Source organism: Sminthopsis crassicaudata, chromosome 3, assembly GCF_048593235.1.
Source record: "Sminthopsis crassicaudata isolate SCR6 chromosome 3, ASM4859323v1, whole genome shotgun sequence".
Lineage (NCBI taxonomy): Eukaryota > Metazoa > Chordata > Mammalia > Dasyuromorphia > Dasyuridae > Sminthopsis > Sminthopsis crassicaudata.
This window is the reverse complement of record NC_133619.1, coordinates 340,629,713-340,648,128: the sequence shown is the minus strand read 5'-3', so window position 1 is coordinate 340,648,128 and position 18,416 is coordinate 340,629,713. Positions and strand designations below refer to the sequence as shown.

General features: G+C 40.8%; 1 protein-coding gene across 1 annotated transcript in view; it reads right to left on the bottom strand.

Annotated features, from left to right (window-relative positions):
• The window catches only part of EPHB1 (EPH receptor B1), a 430,280-nt gene that overhangs the window by 80,969 nt on the left and 330,895 nt on the right, over positions 1–18,416 (bottom strand). The window contains 1 exon segment of the mRNA XM_074302116.1: positions 1,826–1,948. Within this exon segment, the coding sequence (XP_074158217.1) occupies positions 1,826–1,948 (123 nt within the window).

Below are 18,416 nucleotides of genomic sequence, written 5' to 3'. Positions count from 1 at the left end.
TGTGACTCACACCTGTTTTGGGCTCAGTTCTCATCTGAGCAGAGCACACACTGCTACTCTTGGCCAGAATGCTGCATGGAAATGGAAGGGGAAAGTTGTTTTTGCTCCATCAATTGTTCCTTTATAGGCCTCTAAGATTTCATGAGCTCACTACCAAATTGCATAAAATGAAAAGGATTTTTACTTTTCATCTGACAAAGACAGAGGAACTAATTGTGTGTTTTCTGTGATGAAATGCAGGTTGACAACACATTACACTGGGCATGTTAAATAAATAACATTAAAATCACTAAACCCATTACCAAGCAGTCATAATAACAATTAATATCATGGGGAAATAAGATACTGAACCTAGAGCTCTCTTCCAATATTGTCTTTCAAATTTATAAGGGGAATCTAGGTGTCTCACTGTAATCCAATTTATCACAAGATCATCCTTCCAGAGCCTGCTCCTTAAATATTTCAGAGTCTAAGGAGATAGAGAAAATTATCTGCACAGAAGTTAAAGTCTTGGTTCAGTAACATATTTAATGAAAGTCAATGGGAGATATGTAAAGACTCACAGTATGGCCAGTCTTCTGAGAAATCCCAAGGGTCTCATGGGACCAAAACTATATTTCATGATAGGGAGATTTCAAATATCTTCAGGTAGAGCATCAATGGAAGTATGAAGCCTTAACTTCTTAAGAAGGAAATCATAAGCTTGTCTGAGTCCTAGAGCATAAAAATGGGTGATCTAATAAGGTTTTCAAATGTGACTTTCAATTTCCCTGGCAGCTGTTTGATCTCATAGTGTATTAACTGAGGTGATGGATGTAATGTTGCTCACATTTTTCTATAAGATAGCATAAAGAATTGCTGCCCATGTAGTAGTTCAATTAAATAGTTTCCTGTGAACAAACTGTACAAAGAGATGTAAATCTTTGTATTTTCTGATGTTAATAATGAGGAAAAGATAATGTTTGTAAGTCTTAGAGCTGGAAAAAAACATAAAAGTAGATAGATTTTCAAGGATGCTGGAAAACAACTCAGCAGAATAAAACTACTATGAAAGGAAAATTATGGAAGAGTATGGAAGAAAATTAAATGAAGAAAAGAAGACAAAGGACACACCATTCAACTCAGATAAAGGAGCAGTCAGAAGCAAACTGATTACTAAAAAGTATTAGAAATAAAGTTTAAGCCTATATTCAAAATTAGTCAGACCTGTTTAGAATAAATTTAAAAAGATAAATAGTGTGGGTGTTCAAGCTGATTACCTGAGAACATTTCAGGCCATGCTATACTTTCTATACTTCCAATCAATAAGATGGGACACAAATCCCAGTGACGGAATTCATTTTACTGGTAACACTTTCTATAAATATGTGTAAAGAAATAAAGGTGAGGGAGAAAGTGTTCTGAGGTCTACAATTTGGATTTGTCACAAAATCCAGAAAAGGGAAACAGGAAATTTAAGGCTGAAATCTTAGGTTAAGGCCAATGTGGAAGTATATAAGATGGAACAGGAACCAAGTTCACTTGCCTAACGATTCAAATTTTCTCTTGAGGTAAATCACTGGCCTACCCATTTCTTTCCCCTTCACCCAAGTTTTAATGACTTTTTTAGACTTTGTTATTTATTTTCTAGATTGTGATTGAATCGCTTGCAGAACTGTCTTAGCAAGATTCACAAAATAATTCCAGTCACTTAATTCTATATCACACATAGATGTACACAGTTCAGGGTAATTCCCTTAGATGATTATGCTTTTCAAAGTTAAGAATAGCTAAGAAGAGATTTAAGACATAGAGGATGGAAAAAGAGAGGGAGAGGAAACCATACCTGCTCCAATGACCTCTTCAATTTTCACAAAGGACACATCAATCTCCTTGGCAAACTCCCGGACAGCTTCATTGGGATCCTCATAAGTGAAGGGATCAATGTAGATCTTCATTCCTGGGGAGCCTTGTTAGAGGAGATAAGTAGGGTTAACAACCCAAAGAGGAAATGCTTCGTTTTATGAACATGACTGAAGATACTAGGGCTCTATACTATGTCTGTTCTTTAATAGGTCCCTTCTAAACACAACTTTCCAAATAATCATTTGATTTCTTCTCTCATCTCATCTTGTCTCCCCATCTCCTGTCCCACTCAGCCATCTAAGTTGTCTGCAAACTCCTTGAATTAGATTATAAGCTCCTGGAGGGCAGAGATTTTTTTAAATTGGTATTTGTATCCCCAGCACATAGCACCTTGCCTAGCTCATAGTAGGTGCTTAATCAATGTTTATTAATTGATTGACTGCTCTTGCTTCTCTGTCCTCTACTTCTCCTCCATATTTTCTTTTCTTCTCAAGTTCTTCTTGAACTGTGGAACGGATTACTTATAAGTGACAGATTGGGACCAGTCCCCCACATCGAGTTGCTCACAGAAGCCAGGAAGGTGATTGATGCCACGCCAAATGCATTAGCAGAAAAGTGGTGGGAAAATGGTAGGGTAGATATCAATATTTATCAACTTGACAACTTTCCTGAGTGGAGGCCACTGTTAAGGTTATAACTGACGGTTTCTGGTTGAGGACTGAAAGAGGGATGGGAACGGATTAGAAAAAGAAATTGCTATTAGAAAACCATCAAGATGGAAGTGCCAGAAAAAGAACAGAAGAAAATGACTAGAAAGTCTTGAAATCCACTAATAGAAAAATAGAACAAATTCTATAAAGGAAAAAAAATAACACCAACACTAGATACAGTAAAAGAAAAATGGTAATTGAAGAATGCCTTCAGATACACAAAAGTATATTAAAAAGGAATAAAATAGTGAAAGAAAAATACATAAGAGAATATAGACTGTGTCACCAATCGAAACAGTGGCAAGATAAATAGATGTTCATAGGGAGAAAATAGAGAATTGTCATTGTAGAGAAGATACATTCAAAGAGTGGAAGAAAGAGGACAAAAAGGTAAATGGGACCCAAGAAATAAATGGTTTCAAAGACAACTGTAATTTTTCAACATCCCTGATATGTCATTAGAAGAGGTATAAACAGTGTATACTTTTTTGGTGGTAAGGGCATGGTTGGAGGGGAAAGCACTAAATAGTGCCTTTTAAATTTTTTTTCTAATTCTGGCTGTCTCCAGTTTGTCAGGAACCTTCCCCAACCTTTCCCCTTGCTCTTCCCCCCTCTTGAACAAACCCAGGTCACCACGGCCCTGAGGCTGATGATTTCTGAGGAATGTCAAGACCACAGTTCCCAGAACTGATATGGAATAGACAAAACTACGTTATTCCACCCCGTCCTTGGGCCCCTAACCGTCTCATAATCTGCACCTGGTAAATGTTACAAAAATATTTGACTCATCTATCATGCTACCCAATCCTTATGCATACATGGCATTGCGGTTTTCTGCCTATAAATTCTGTAACTGTAAGCTAATAAACGAGACATGCTTGACCGTTGCTTTGAGTAGTCTCCCCTCTCTCTCTCTCTCTAGATCCTGTTCCCGGGCTGTCTTAGCCCCCGCAGGCTTTTGCCTTAATTTCGGTCTATGTCCTTCTTTTTTGACCCACGTTGAAGACCTGCTGGACAGGTCAAACTGGCGCCCAACGTGAAGGCTCAAAAATAGGGACTTTGACCCGACAGAACGCTCCCCCCGCCCGTCCGGACCCCCAGAGACGATTTCGCTCCCCCAGGCTGCTGGCGTTACGGAGCTCCGTGAAACGAAAGTAAAAAGAGGTAAGTGTTCGCGTCTGTCGATATCATGGGATCTAAGTTGAGTAAGGAAGAAAATTTTGTTAGAGAGCTTAAAGAAAATTTTAAAGAGAGAGGTATTAAAGTTAAAAAGAAGGAACTTATAAATTTTTTTATCTATATTGATAAAGTTTGCCCCTGGTTTATAATAAACGGTCCTGACATTCATCCAGGAAAATGGCAAAAGGTAGGACAAGACCTAAACGAACTCATTAAAAAAGAAATCCAGGGAGGAGAAAGCGTCCCCCAGAAGGTTTTAACCCTTTGGAAATTAATTAATGACATTGTAGAAGATTCAAACAATAGTGGCAAAATTAGACAATTACTTATAGAAGCAGAGTCTTGCCTGCGTCCTTTGTCTCATGCCGTGTCACATAGCTCTATTCCACCAGAATCTGTCCCTAAAAAGGCTCCCTCTGTGATTATTGAAATGCCCCCCTACCAACCTAAATCCATATATCCGCCCATCTCATCATCCCCCCTGCCCCCTTTGGAAGGTTCCCTCCTGGCCTTTCCTGTTTTTCCCTATAAACAAAACCAGCCAAGAAATAGAAAAGACAGTGAGAGTCTCACAGAAGAAGAAACAACAGAATTAGAAAAGGAAGTCGCTGCTTATGATCCCTGTGGGGTGCATGTCTCACAACATCCTTCGGCCCCTCCTATCCTTAAGAATTCCCTTTCTCACCCCTTTGTTACTCCAGATCTTAGTCTAGTCCAGGAGGATATTACCAAACGCATGTCTGCCTTGCGGAAAACCTTAGATTTACAGAAACAATATCTTGAAATGACAAAGGAATTTTCGGCTTTACAAGCCTCCCTTCAAACCTCCCCCTTGCTCAATCTTGAAAATCTGGCCCCGCCTTCCCAGACTTTAGCCAAACACAACTCTAGCCCTAAAAAGGATCCTAGGAATAACCCTACAAAAGCTAAACAACGTAGCTCCTTTAATTTTCCCGTCATTACTAGAAAGAAAAAAGCCACTCATGGCGCCGATGCGGCGCAAGAGGGGAGTGAGGAGGAAGAAGCAGACAATACTGATGAAGGGACAGATGAGGAAGAAAATGAGGAAAAAATAGAAGAAAATGAGGGAGGGACGGATTCTGAGGAAGAAACAGACTTTGTCAAACCCCGATTTAAAAATTTGAAAGATCTTCTTTCAGCTGTTAAAAATTATGGCCCTAATGCTCCCTTTACCTTGTCGGCCTTAGAAGCTGCTAAAAGAGGTGGTCTACTGACCCCTACCGAATGGGTGAAAGTTGCTCAATCGGTATTGACTAAAGGACAGTTCATAAACTGGCAATCTGAATTTGACCACCAGTGTAGGATTATAGAGAAAAGAAACCTTAAAACCAAAAATAAAGATTGGACTTATGAGAAATTAACAGGCAGAGGACCATACGCCCTAGAGAAAAAACAGAAAAAATTTCCTACAGGACTCTTAGAACAAATTGATCACGCTGCCCATAAGGCATGGCGGGCCCTCCCTGTTACTGGCTCTCCTTTTATGCCCTTAAACAGAATCAGCCAGAAAAAGGATGAGGAATATTCTGAATTCATAAGCAGACTTCTAGAGACTGCCGAACGTACTTTAGGGAATGCTGCGGCTGATGACCCTATTATAAAAAGATTAGCTTATGAAAATGCCAATAGTTCATGCCGCGCTGTCCTTAATGGCCAGTGGCAGGATAAATCCCTTAATGAGATGATCAAACTCTGCAGAGATGTTCAGGACACTACTATGAGCAAACTAGAAAAAATGTCTCAAGCAGTATTGGCCCTGCAAGATCCCATGAAAAACATGTCAGAGGCAGTACTCACTATAGGGGCAGCAGTTAATACAGGACAGACTGTTGGGCACCAGAAAACTTGCTTTAAATGTGGCTTGGAAGGACATTTTGCCCGACAATGCCCCTCTAACTTTCAGGGATTTCCTGGCAATACGGCTCAAAATAGACGAGCGCTGCCAGCCTCTGTGTGCCCTAGATGTAAAAAAGGCTATCACTGGGGCAACACTTGCAAATCCACACATGATATTGAAGGAAGACCTCTGCCTCCTCTGCCTCCCCTTCCGGGAAACGGCAGACGGGGCCCCCCCCGGGCCCCTCAAGGACCTGTTCACACAGCCACGGGGCCCCAATTCCTCCCCAGCTCCACAGGGCAACCCCAGGGAGCGCAGGGGTGGACTTGTGTACCTCCACCACCACAGTATTAAAACCTGAGGACGGCCCAAAAGCCTTGCCTACTGGCTCTTTTGGACCTCCGCCACCTGGGTCTTTTTTCCTCATTATAGGCCGTGCCTCATGTACCCTTCAAGGGATAATTATTCACCCCACCTTGGTTGACAATGACTATGAGGGAGAAATTAAGGTCATCGCTTCTTCCCCCCACCGCACTATTACAATTCCCCCGAAACAACGTTTGGCTCAAGCACTGCCACTCCCTTTAGACACTAGCTTCCCAGCTTTCAAAAATAAGAGAGGAATATCTAACCCTGGGTCATCTGACATATATTGGGTACAGTCCTTATCACAAGAGAGGCCCACCTTAAAACTAAAACTACAAGGCAAATCCTTTACGGGACTAATTGACTCAGGGGCTGATGCCACAATCATTTCTGCCTCCCAATGGCCCAACTCTTGGCCCCTGCAACCATCTCTCACACATCTCCAAGGCATAGGACAGACTCAGGAGACTATGGAATCTACACAAATGCTGATATGGGAGGATGCAGAAGGAAACAAGGGCATAGTACGCCCCTTTATAGTTCCTAACCTCCCCATCAACCTTTGGGGTAGAGATATTTTATCTCAAATGGGCATTATCATGTGTAGCCCCAATTCTATTGTCACAGAGCAAATGTTGAGACAAGGATTCCTTCCCAAGCAAGGACTAGGAAAGAATAATCATGGAATTCGGGAACCTATACAGCTGCAACCCCAATCAGACAGAACAGGCCTTGGCTTCCAAAACCAAAACCTTTTTTCATAAGGGCCACTGATCCCCCCAGCCTACAGGCGGATAAGATCACCTGGAAATCAGATACCCCCGTCTGGATAGATCAGTGGCCCCTCCCAAAAGAAAAACTAGAGGCTGCAACTAAATTAGTTCAACTACAATTAGATGTGGGTCATATAGAGCCCTCTAATTCACCTTGGAACACACCAATATTTATAATCAAGAAGAAGTCTGGGTCATGGAGGTTACTCCATGATCTTAGAGCAGTCAATAAAACCATGATACCCATGGGGGCCCTTCAGCCAGGCTTGCCTGCCCCCGTAGCAATCCCCGCTGGGTTTCATAGGATTGTCATAGACCTTAAAGACTGCTTCTTCTCCATACCATTAAACCCTGAAGATTGTAAAAGATTTGCCTTTACTGTCCCTGTCATTAACTGTATAGGCCCATCTCTTAGGTTCCAATGGAGGGTCCTGCCACAGGGCATGGCCAATAGCCCTACCCTTTGCCAAAAATATGTTGCTCAAACAGTAGACCCCTTTAGATTAAAATACCCACATCTCTATATAATCCATTACATGGATGACATCTTAATAGCAGGCCCTTCAGAATTAGAATTAGTAAAGGTATCTGATAGTCTAGTTTCAGCCCTCCAAAAGAGAGGCCTGCAAGTTTCACCAGAAAAAGTCCAAACTACCCTCCCCCAACTTTTCCTTGGGTTTGAGCTACATTTTTCTCAGGTAATAACCCAGAAAGCCCAGATACGTACCGCCCATCTTAAGACATTAAATGATTTCCAAAAACTTCTAGGGGATATTAATTGGCTACGTCCCTATCTGAAATTAACTACAGGGGATCTTAAACCCCTCTTTGACATTCTAAAAGGAGACTCGGACCCTTCCTCACCACGCTCCATAACAAAGGAAGGTGAGACTGCCTTACAGAAAGTCAATCAGGCAATATCCACTCAAAAGATTGGATACTATGACCCTGCAAAAAAACTCTGGCTTCTCATTTTTTCCACAACCTTTTCTCCCACCGGTTTGCTATGGCAAGGAATGCCCCTGTTCTGGATCCATAGCTCAGCAACTCCTAATAAAATACTTGCCACTTATCCCATACTTGTATCAGAGATTCTACAAGAAGGAAGGACCCTCTCCATAAAAATTTTTGGGAAAGATCCCGACCATATTGTCTGCCCATACACCAGCACAGAACTGACGCAACTCCAACAAAGGAGTGACGCTTGGGCTATTGCCACTATTTCTTATCAAGGGACATTGAACAACCAATACCCTCCAGATAAACTTATTAAGTTCCTTACAGAAAATTCAGTTACCTTTCCACGTATAACCAAGACTAGCCCTATAAAAAAGGCTCATCTAATATTTACTGACGGCTCTTCATCAGGGACAGCTGCAGTCACAATAGACTCAAAACTCACTTCCTTTCACACGCCTTATGCATCTGCTCAACTTGTAGAACTAGCCGCTATCCTCTGGGTATTCAGGAATATCCCCGGTCCCATGAACATTTATACTGATAGTGCATACATTGCCAATTCTGTTCCACTGCTTGAAACTGTTCCTTATATCAAGCCCTCTACTAATGCTTCCCCTATGTTTGCTCAATTACAAAATCTGATTCAGGAAAGAAGTCACCCCTTCTTTATTTGCCACATCCGTGCACACACTGACCTTCCTGGTCCCCTGACAGAAGGAAATACGAAAGTAGATCTAGCCACCAAACAAGCTCTCTTAGCTACAAGTGAATTAGCCTCTCCTGTTGACCTAGCCACTGAGGCGCACAAGATGCACCACTTAAATGCTCACACCCTACGACTCCTATATAAGATCACAAAAGATCAAGCAAGACAGATAGTTAAACAATGCCCTGGCTGTTTAGTACACTTACCTGAACCACATTTAGGAGTCAATCCACGGGGACTGATACCTGGAGAGCTTTGGCAAATGGATGTCACCCATCTTCCATCGCTTGGTAAATTAAAATACATCCATGTGTCCATTGACACTTTCAGTGGGTTCCTTTGCGCCTCCCTTCAAACTGGAGAAGCCACTAAGCATGTTATCAGCCATGTTGTGGCCACCCTGGCTATGGCACCAAAGCCTAAAATTTTTAAAACAGATAACGGCCCTGGATACACCAGCTCCTCATTCAAACAGTTCTGTGCACACATGGGTATTAAACATATCACTGGCATCCCTTATAACCCCCAAGGACAGGGTATAGTGGAAAGAGCACATCAGACTCTAAAGAGAATGATTAATAAACTACAATCAGGCCCTGAATTACTGTACTCACGAGCTGGCAACCAGAAGACCGTCCTTAATCATGCGCTTTTTGTGCTCAACTTCCTAACGTTGGATGATAATGGGAAGTCAGCAGCAGACCGTCTCTGGCACCCCTCTACATCTGATACTTATGCTCAGGTCAAATGGAGAGATCCACTCACCAACAAGTGGTATGGTCCTGACCCTGTTCTAATTTGGGGAAAAGGACACGCATGTGTTTATGACTCCCAGGCCCAGAATGCCAGATGGCTCCCTGAGCGCCTGGTCAAACCCTTTCAACCACCCAGGGGAAAACCCTGAGAAAAGCCCCTTCTGCTTTCTTACAGGTACAGATAGGCCAAGGAGCCTGAGAAGCTTTATTCCCTGACCCCGGACCACCATCCCAACACTCGGCAGCTCCAGAGGCCCAACGCAGGGGTAATGTATTTTTCTCCCCTTCTTATTGCAGCTGTTGTCATCATAATAGCGCTTATTCTCCTTATTAGCTTCTGCTGCTGTTGTCCAAACACATCAATTCCCTGCCCTGCTTAGTATATTAGTTTACCGCTATGCAACTCATTTTTTTAATCCTCCTTCTAGTGACCCCCTCAGCACTACCCTCTCCCTACCAACTACTCAACTATACTTGGGTAGTGCAAAATTCCTGGGGAGACGTGGTATGGAGTACCTCAAAAATCTCCACCTCTGATTGGTGGCCCACTCTATACCCAGACCTTTGTAAATTGGCTCTAGGGGCACCTCACCCATGGGACCTAGAAGACTATCATAACCAAAACGCTCCCCCTAACAGAAATGCCTGGAGTCCCGAAGCCACAACTGCCCTGGGAGAGGCTGGTGGTTGTGGAGCACATGACAGACGAAGTATGCTAAGGACTGTCTCCTTTTATGTCTGTCCCGGGACCCATAGAAATCGTTCCTTGACATACAAGTGTGGCGGTCCTACTGAATTCTTTTGTCGATCGTGGGGTTGTGAGACAACCGGAGATGCCTACTGGCACCCCTCCTCCTCATGGGACTACATTACAGTCGCAGCCAATTATACACATCATAGGGTAGACTCAAAAGGCTGGAGAAAAATATCAGCATGCCAACACTCATGGTGCCACCCCCTTAGAGTCAGTTTCACTGATGCAGGAAAAAAGTATACCTCCTGGGGAAGAGGAGTAACCTGGGGATTGAGATTATATAAGATACGCTATGATGATGGACTTCTATTTACTATTAAACTCCTTAAGACCCCCCCTATCATCACTGCTCCTGTAGCCATAGGCCCCAATGTAGAAATGAGACCAAACAGGATTCCAAATAACCCTAACAACCCTACCCATAGGCTGCCACTGACGACGTCCTCCCCTCCTCCTACGGACTTGACCCCTTTGTTCCGTCCCACTATGCTTTTGGGACCATCCCCTCCAACCTCCATGGTACTTAACATTATCAATGCTTCCATACAAACTGTTCATTCCCTTAATCTGTCTTCCTTTGAAGAATGCTGGGTATGCTATTCCTCCGTTCCCCCCTTTTATGAAGGTCTAGCACACTTTGGGAACTTTACTTATACTAATGACACCTCCTCACTAAGATGGGGTGCAGAAGAAAACCAAGGACTGACCCTTAGCAAAATTACAGGTTTGGGTACCTGCATCCTTGGGCCCAGTATGCTCCCCCCTTTGCCACTTGTGGATGTTTGTAATAATACTATAATTGTCTCTCCTCAGTCCTCCTATGCTGCCGCCCCCAAGGGCTCTTACTTTGCTTGCTCTTCTGGCCTCACCACTTTTATTGTTACTTCTACCTTCCTCACCTCTCAGGATTACTGTGTAATGGTTGCCTTATTCCCTCACGTTACTATCCATCAAGTGAATGACTTCCTTAATATTTGGCAGAGGGCAGACACAGAAAAAGTCAGAAATAAAAGAGAGCCCTTAACTGCACTGACCCTGACTGTTCTCCTGGGACTAGGAGTTGCAGGTACGGGAACAGGTATTGCCTCTCTCATCCAAAACGAAAGACAGATTACCCAACTTAGTGCTACTATTGACAAAGACCTGCAAGAATTGCAGACTGGATTGCAACATCTTACTGAATCTGTTGCCTCATTAGCTGAAGTTGTTCTACAAAATAGACGAGGACTTGACCTCCTTTTCCTACAGCAGGGAGGCCTATGCGCAGCCCTAAAAGAAGAATGCTGCTTTTACTCTGATAAATTAGGCCTTGTAGAAAATAGCTTACAGAAGGTTAGAGATAGCCTAGAAAAAAGAAAGAAAGAGAGGGAACAACAAGAATCCTGGTACCAAAATTGGTTTTCTACCTCTCCTTGGCTTTCCACCCTTCTCCCTAGCCTTCTCGGGCCTATTATAGGTCTCCTTCTACTCATCTCTTTTGGCCCCTGGGCCTTTAATAAACTAACATCTTTTGTAAAAACCCAAGTAGATACAGCAATTAGCAGGAAGAATCACATATACTACCATCGCATACAAGACCAAGAAGAAGGCAAAGCTGAAAACATCGAACCCCTGCATTTTAATGACCACCTCTTGAAGAAATCCAGACTTCGGCGGGCAGCAGAAAGAATTCGAAAACTTTGTCTCTGTTTTCAAAAAACCTGACAATTGTTCACCCTACTATAACTATAATTGTTCACCCTACTATAACTCCCTTATACATGCACAGTTTGCTTTGTAACACCATTTCATATCTCTTCTCCAGAGACATATTGTATCTCTCTGATATTAGGACCTTGTGTTATGCTATCAATTGTATTCCTAAGAATTGTAATTCATGAATTGATACTGTGGGTGCATTGGCACTCGAAACTACTTTTTAATATTCTAAGAGTACTTCATGTATTGCTTTGAGATGATTCTTTGTTTTTGGTTAAGCCTGATGCTTTTAAGAAATCACCCTCCCCTTACCCCTCTTTCCCTGTACCCCTCATGGATCCTGACAATCTGTTCCTTGCCATTTTTATGAAAAACTTTGACCTCTGCAATATGTAACCCGGGTATCTTTGGAAAAGGTTTAAAAATGAGCCACGGCTATAAGACCATTGTGATGCCATGACGGGCAACCTTGAGTGATCGATCTATCCATCTGAGACAGGGGTTGGCGTGGCAATCCCACGGATGGTATGGACAATCCCAATGACCTAAGACAGCGTCCAATGGCCAGCTACCTCCAGGCTGTACTGCGTGAGTGTTAAGACACCTGCACCAGCCATTACACTCCCGGTATTGCTGGAAATGGGTCACGAGGCCTGAGTGCCTCATTATTAAAGAAAAATGGGGGACATGTCAGGAACCTTCCCCAACCTTTCCCCTTGCTCTTCCCCCCTCTTGAACAAACCCAGGTCACCACGGCCCTGAGGCTGATGATTTCTGAGGAATGTCAAGACCACAGTTCCCAGAACTGATATGGAATAGACAAAACTACGTTATTCCACCCCGTCCTTGGGCCCCTAACCGTCTCATAATCTGCACCTGGTAAATGTTACAAAAATATTTGACTCATCTATCATGCTACCCAATCCTTATGCATACATGGCATTGCGGTTTTCTGCCTATAAATTCTGTAACTGTAAGCTAATAAACGAGACATGCTTGACCGTTGCTTTGAGTAGTCTCCCCTCTCTCTCTCTCTCTAGATCCTGTTCCCGGGCTGTCTTAGCCCCCGCAGGCTTTTGCCTTAATTTCGGTCTATGTCCTTCTTTTTTGACCCACGTTGAAGACCTGCTGGACAGGTCACCAGTTCATATCAGGTTAAAGGGAGTCAGCAAGTCAGCAATATAAAACTAAACTTGTGGTATAGCAAATGAGAACAGTGCAGAGTGGTTTTTATTTTAAAAATCTTCATATCACTTTCTACTCCAATGTTCTATATTTTGGTAAATTTTTCATCCTTCATAAATAACATAACAAGGAATTTGTATTGAATAATTATTTTAGTAGTTTTATTATTCCTACTTAACTGATACCACCTTTGTTATATGCATGAGCTATATTATTGGGATAGCTAGATGATACAGTAAATAGAACACCATCCCTGAAGTCAGGAAGACCTCAGACACTTAATATTTCCTAGCTGTTTGACCCTAGACAAGTTATTTAAAACTAAAAAACAAACAAACAAACAAAAACAACCAAGCTATATTATCTGTTCTGGAAGACCAGGGTTTGATACTTGGAATGGAAGACAAAAGTTCCCTCCCTCCCTCCTTCCACATATCTGGAAGGAGGGAAGGGGAGAGAAAGAGGGAGGAAAAAAATTATTGAGCCCAGTCAAAAAAGTAAAGTATATTAGGAAATAATTTGATAGAGCTACCAGACCACTCGTATAAATTTCACTGAAATCTGATTTATTCAAACACCAGCTACAAAAAAATGCAAAAAAAACCAACAACCACAAATCAATGATAGTATGCTGGATAACATTTTCTTCCATAGGCCATACTTTCACATCATTCAAAAATTAGTTTGTAAAAATTTCTGATGATATTGAAATGGAAACCAGATCACTGACAAGATAACCAAGGAAATGGATAGAACATCTTGTTTCTAATGTCAGCATTCCCCTCTCCAGAGGTGTCATTGGCTTTTAACAAATGATAAGAAAGTCTTCTCAGTGCACTATAAAATTGGAGAGAAATTGACAATCTTTGTATGTACACTATATAGCACACTATAATCAAAGAGCAGGTGAGGGTTGATGAAACCAATCTGGAAGTATCTCTAGGATCCAAATCAATCTCTTCCTGGAGATTTACTCAAAGTATAAAATGAATAAGAGCTTCAAATCTTATAAGCACCTAGAGTGGTCATGTTGGGGGAAAAGTAGGAAGAGAGATCAGCCTTTTTAATTGTTTTTTGAATAACTGTTTTGGTGTTTGAGACCCAATGCTTATAACTGAAGCTTTCATATTGGAATTCATTTAACAAAATTAAACTTCCCAGAATGCAATATAGTGAAAGTTTATAAAACAAAGTTTATTTAAAGATGGATGGGGAAGAATTATGGGTTAATGAGGATTATGCCATTGGCCCCAATCAGAGCAGGAGGAAATAAATTCTCTAGAAAGAAATTACCTATCTTTTGAAGGTTGGTGGATTCCTTAAGACCACTCATGTACCTCTAAGTGTACCAAAAGTACAATTTACCAAATGTATCAAAATACCAGAAAGTGTCCATGGATTTGAAAAGGAAAGCACTTATACAGAGTATCTTTGCTAACTTGTTCCATGTAGTATGTGTGTGTGGCTATTGGGGACTTTGTTTCACAAGGAATTTACATAGGGATTGGATCTGTAATTTCTTTAGTAAAGGGAAATCCCAGGTGAGGAAATTTTCTTTGCTAATACCAACTATTCCATACTTTGCAATTTGTAATCTTAAGACAATTTCCTAGGATACCGGGAGGTTAAATGAAGTGTTCAGGTCATTCTTGACCCTAGGTCTTTCTGGCTTTGAGACTAGCTCTCAATTTATTACTTTAGGATGTCTCTCAAGACTTTCCCAATAAGGAGAGATAAAAAAGAAGCATAGAATCATTGTGTTAAATTACAATTCCTTTCATGGGATATAAAATTCAAAGCAGTCCAAATACATGGTCTATGGAAATACAAGCATTGGCATTTGCGTCTACCCTAGGTGTTTAGTAGTGCTACTGAAGCAAGGGAAGAAAGATTACAAAATTGAAAAAAAAAAAAAAAAAACTCACCCAAATGAAGGCTTTTCCCCTGAACTAATGCTGCTAACATGAGCTTGGAAAAATGAACCAAAAGCAATTCATCTGACTGGTGGCAGGAAAACTTCATATATTAAATAAAGAAGTTTGGTCCTCTCATTTCTAAATGATACCTTTCTTCAGTTTTTTTTAAGATATCTTAACTGGATTTCTTCCAATACCAGAAGATAAGAAAATTTTGGCAAGACGGAACTGGTTATTTGTGTTTGGGTTCCTTTTTAATGCCTTTTCCATAAGCTAGTACACTGTGTTGGCCTGTTTCTCCTTGCACTTATGGGGAAATAATTTTTAATTATCAGGAAAGTGGCATTTAGGGTAATGAATCATCCTGCAGTAAAGCAGGAATTCCAATCATCTGTGGAAGCAGTTGGAGCAGAACATTTGAAAACATGATTCAGAAAAATAGCGGCTAGTTTGGGATCATTTGAAAATTCAGAAGCTAGTTCAGAAAAGCTTCCATTTCTGTAAAAAGTAGTGTAGATAGGTTTATGCTTTCCAAGGCATCCTAGAAGAAAGAGGATTTGTTTTCTTTTTTTCCCCTTGCAATGAAATTTTACAATAACTATAAGGTTTGTGCACATTAATTATCCCATAAACAATTGTATAGGTCATACTAACAAGGACAAGGATTAGTAATTTCAGTGTAGGTGTAGTATTGCTCCATATCAGTATGACCTGGATTCATATCCTGCCTCAGTCAATTTTTAGTTACCTCTCTGGGGCTCAGTATCCTCATTTGTAAAATGATGGGTTCGTATTTGAAAACCTCCAAGTCTTCTTCCTAATTATAAGTCCCAGCCCCTATAACTGTCACTATCCATTAGAGTCAGTCTATACTAGTGAATCACCTGGCTTGTACTTAAAGCCTTTCTAGGTGAGTGAACCCTCTAGAGATTGCACTGAGGATTGCCATCTACTCTCACTCTATGTCTTTTTCACCACAGAATAAATGACTCTAACCCAAATAAAAGTGTCAAGGTTTTATAATTTCTTATGAGTTTTTCGATGATTAAGACATGTTTTTAAACCTGGCTTTAGCTGAAAAGAAGGTGCCAAGTTTTCAGGGCATAGCATACATTAGGAAAGGGATGGAAAATAGATTTTAGGTAGGGAGATTTGCAGTAGGGGAATGCTGAAGCCCTTGGTGGGGGTAGGAGGGAACAGCTTTCCTTGTGTCTCTTTCAGTTCCAAAAGCACAACATTCCTCAGAGGCTTGGCATTCTGAGCAAATTCAATAGGTGACAATTGTCCATATGTTTTGATATTAGGTATTCCAAAAAACACACCTTCTCCACCAAGCTCCCAGCCCCCATGCAGGCTGATTCCTTGAAATTGTGCTATTAGAGCTTCATTCATTTCTCCTGAAGTTATCATAATGCCAGTACCTTTAGGAAAGGTTATGTATTAGGTAAATAGCCATTTATGGCATAGTGTGAATGAAAAATTTGAAAACAGGATTTTTTTTAAAGAAAGGCTTGGAGGGCAGCTGGATGGTGCAGTAGATAGAATACCAGTCCCGAAGTCAGGAGAACCTGAATTAAAATCTGACCTCAGACACTTAATATTTTCTGGCTGTGTGACCCTGGGCAAGTCACTTAACCCAATTACCTGGGGGGGGGAAGGAAGGAAGGAAGGAAGAAAGAAAGAAAGAAAGAAAGAAAGAAAGAAAGAAAGAAAGAAAGAAAGAAAGAAAGAAAGAAAGAAAGAAAGAAAGAAAGAAAGAAAGAAAGAAAGAAAGAAAGAAAGAAAGAAAGAAAGAAAGAAAGAAAGAAAGAAAGAAAGAAAGAAAGAAAGAAAGAAAGAAAGAAAGAAAGAAAGAAAGAAAGAAAGAAAGAAAGAAAGAAAGAAAGAAAGAAAGAAAGAAAGAAAGAAAGAAAGAAAGAAAGAAAGAAAGAAAGAAAAAAAGAAAAAAAGAAAGAGAGAAAGAGAGAAAGAGAGAGAGAAAGAGAGAGAGAGAGAAAGAGAGAGAGAGAGAGAGAGAGAAAGAGAGAAAGAGAGAAAGAGAGAAAGAGAGAGAGAGAGAGAGAGGGAAGGAGGGAGGGAGGGAGGGAGGAAGGAAGGAAGGAAGGAAGGAAGGAAGGAAGGAAGGAAGGAAGGAAGGAAGGAAGGAAGGAAGGAAGGAAGGAAGGAAGGAAGGAAGGAAGGAAGGAAGGAAAGAAGGAAGGAAGGAAGGAAGGCGTGGGCTTTCACTATCACTATTCAGTATCTTTATTTTAATAGCATTGTACAACTCCCCCCTTGAAATAATAGGGATAATAATTCCAATAGAGCAGTAATGAACTGAACCAGCCACACCCAGCAAAAGAACTCTGGGAGATGACTATGAATCACTACATAGAATTCCCAATCCCTCTATTTTTGTCCACCTGCATTTTTTATTTCCTTCACAGGCTAATTGTACACTATTTCAAAGTCTGATTCTTTTTGTACAGCAAAACAACTGTTTGGACATGTATACATATATTGTATTTAATTTATATTCTAATATATTTAACATGTATTGGTCAACCTTCTATCGGGGGGGGGGGGAGGAGGGGAAAATTGGAACAAAAGGTTTGGCAATTGTTAATGCTGTAAAATTACCCATGCAAATATCTGGTAAATAAAAACTATAATTAATAAAAAAAGAAATAATAGGGATAATAATAGATAACATTTATTAAGAACCTACTGCATGCCCATTACTTTATAATTGTTATTTTATTTGATCTTCATAATAACCCTGGGAGGTAAGTATTATTATGGTCACTACCTTGTTGAGAAAACTGAGACAAAGACAGGTTAGATAACTTACCTAGGATCACACAGATAGTATATAAAGCTGGATTTGAATTATTCCTGACTCCGGACCCAGAACTTCATGTACAAAGGCACTACCTAATTGTACCACTTCACATTAGAAGATCTTCAGTGCATTAAAGACATATTTTGCAGAGTATTTATAGGAGGGTATGGGCAAGAATTCTGGGATTCCAATGATGTAGAGAACTCCTGGTATGGAATGGAAGTTTCCTTCATTGATCCAGAGGAGGGATTCATCTGTAGTTTATAGTTTTAAGAGAATAACCTGAGCATTTAAGTCATTTGTCTAAGATCACACACAGCATTATCAGAGTTAGCAGTTTAACTCATGTCTTCCCATCTCCAAAATCAGTCTGTCATGTCACTTCCTACCTGTCCTGCCTCTTCCAAAGTAAATGAACAACAGTGTCACAAAGTAAGAAGACACATATCCATTGGATGGTTGAGAAAGAAAAAATTAGACATATGGCAGTATTTCATTGGTGAAGGGCAGTGCCAGTGAAGAAGGGAGAATACTTTATTAATATAAATCAGTCCCTTTCTGCAACTTAATATCTCATAGAGTTACTTAGAAATCATACTTGCACAACCAGAATATGCCAGAGTTTCACCTCTGAAGATCTAAGACATAAGAATTTTTCCTTAAAAAATTTATAAAAAATAAAATTCCCTCAGATTCTCATGGCCATTCTGGTCATGAAGATGTACATCAGTAATATCTTCTATTGAGAAGTCAAGATCGGTGGATCTCATGAGCTTGGGAGTTCTTCCCTTCACTGGACTAATCTGGGACTAATATGGTGAGCCTCTAAGGAACACCAAGTTGCCTACAGTGCAGTGAACCCTCTACATCAGAAATAAAGTAGGTAAAAG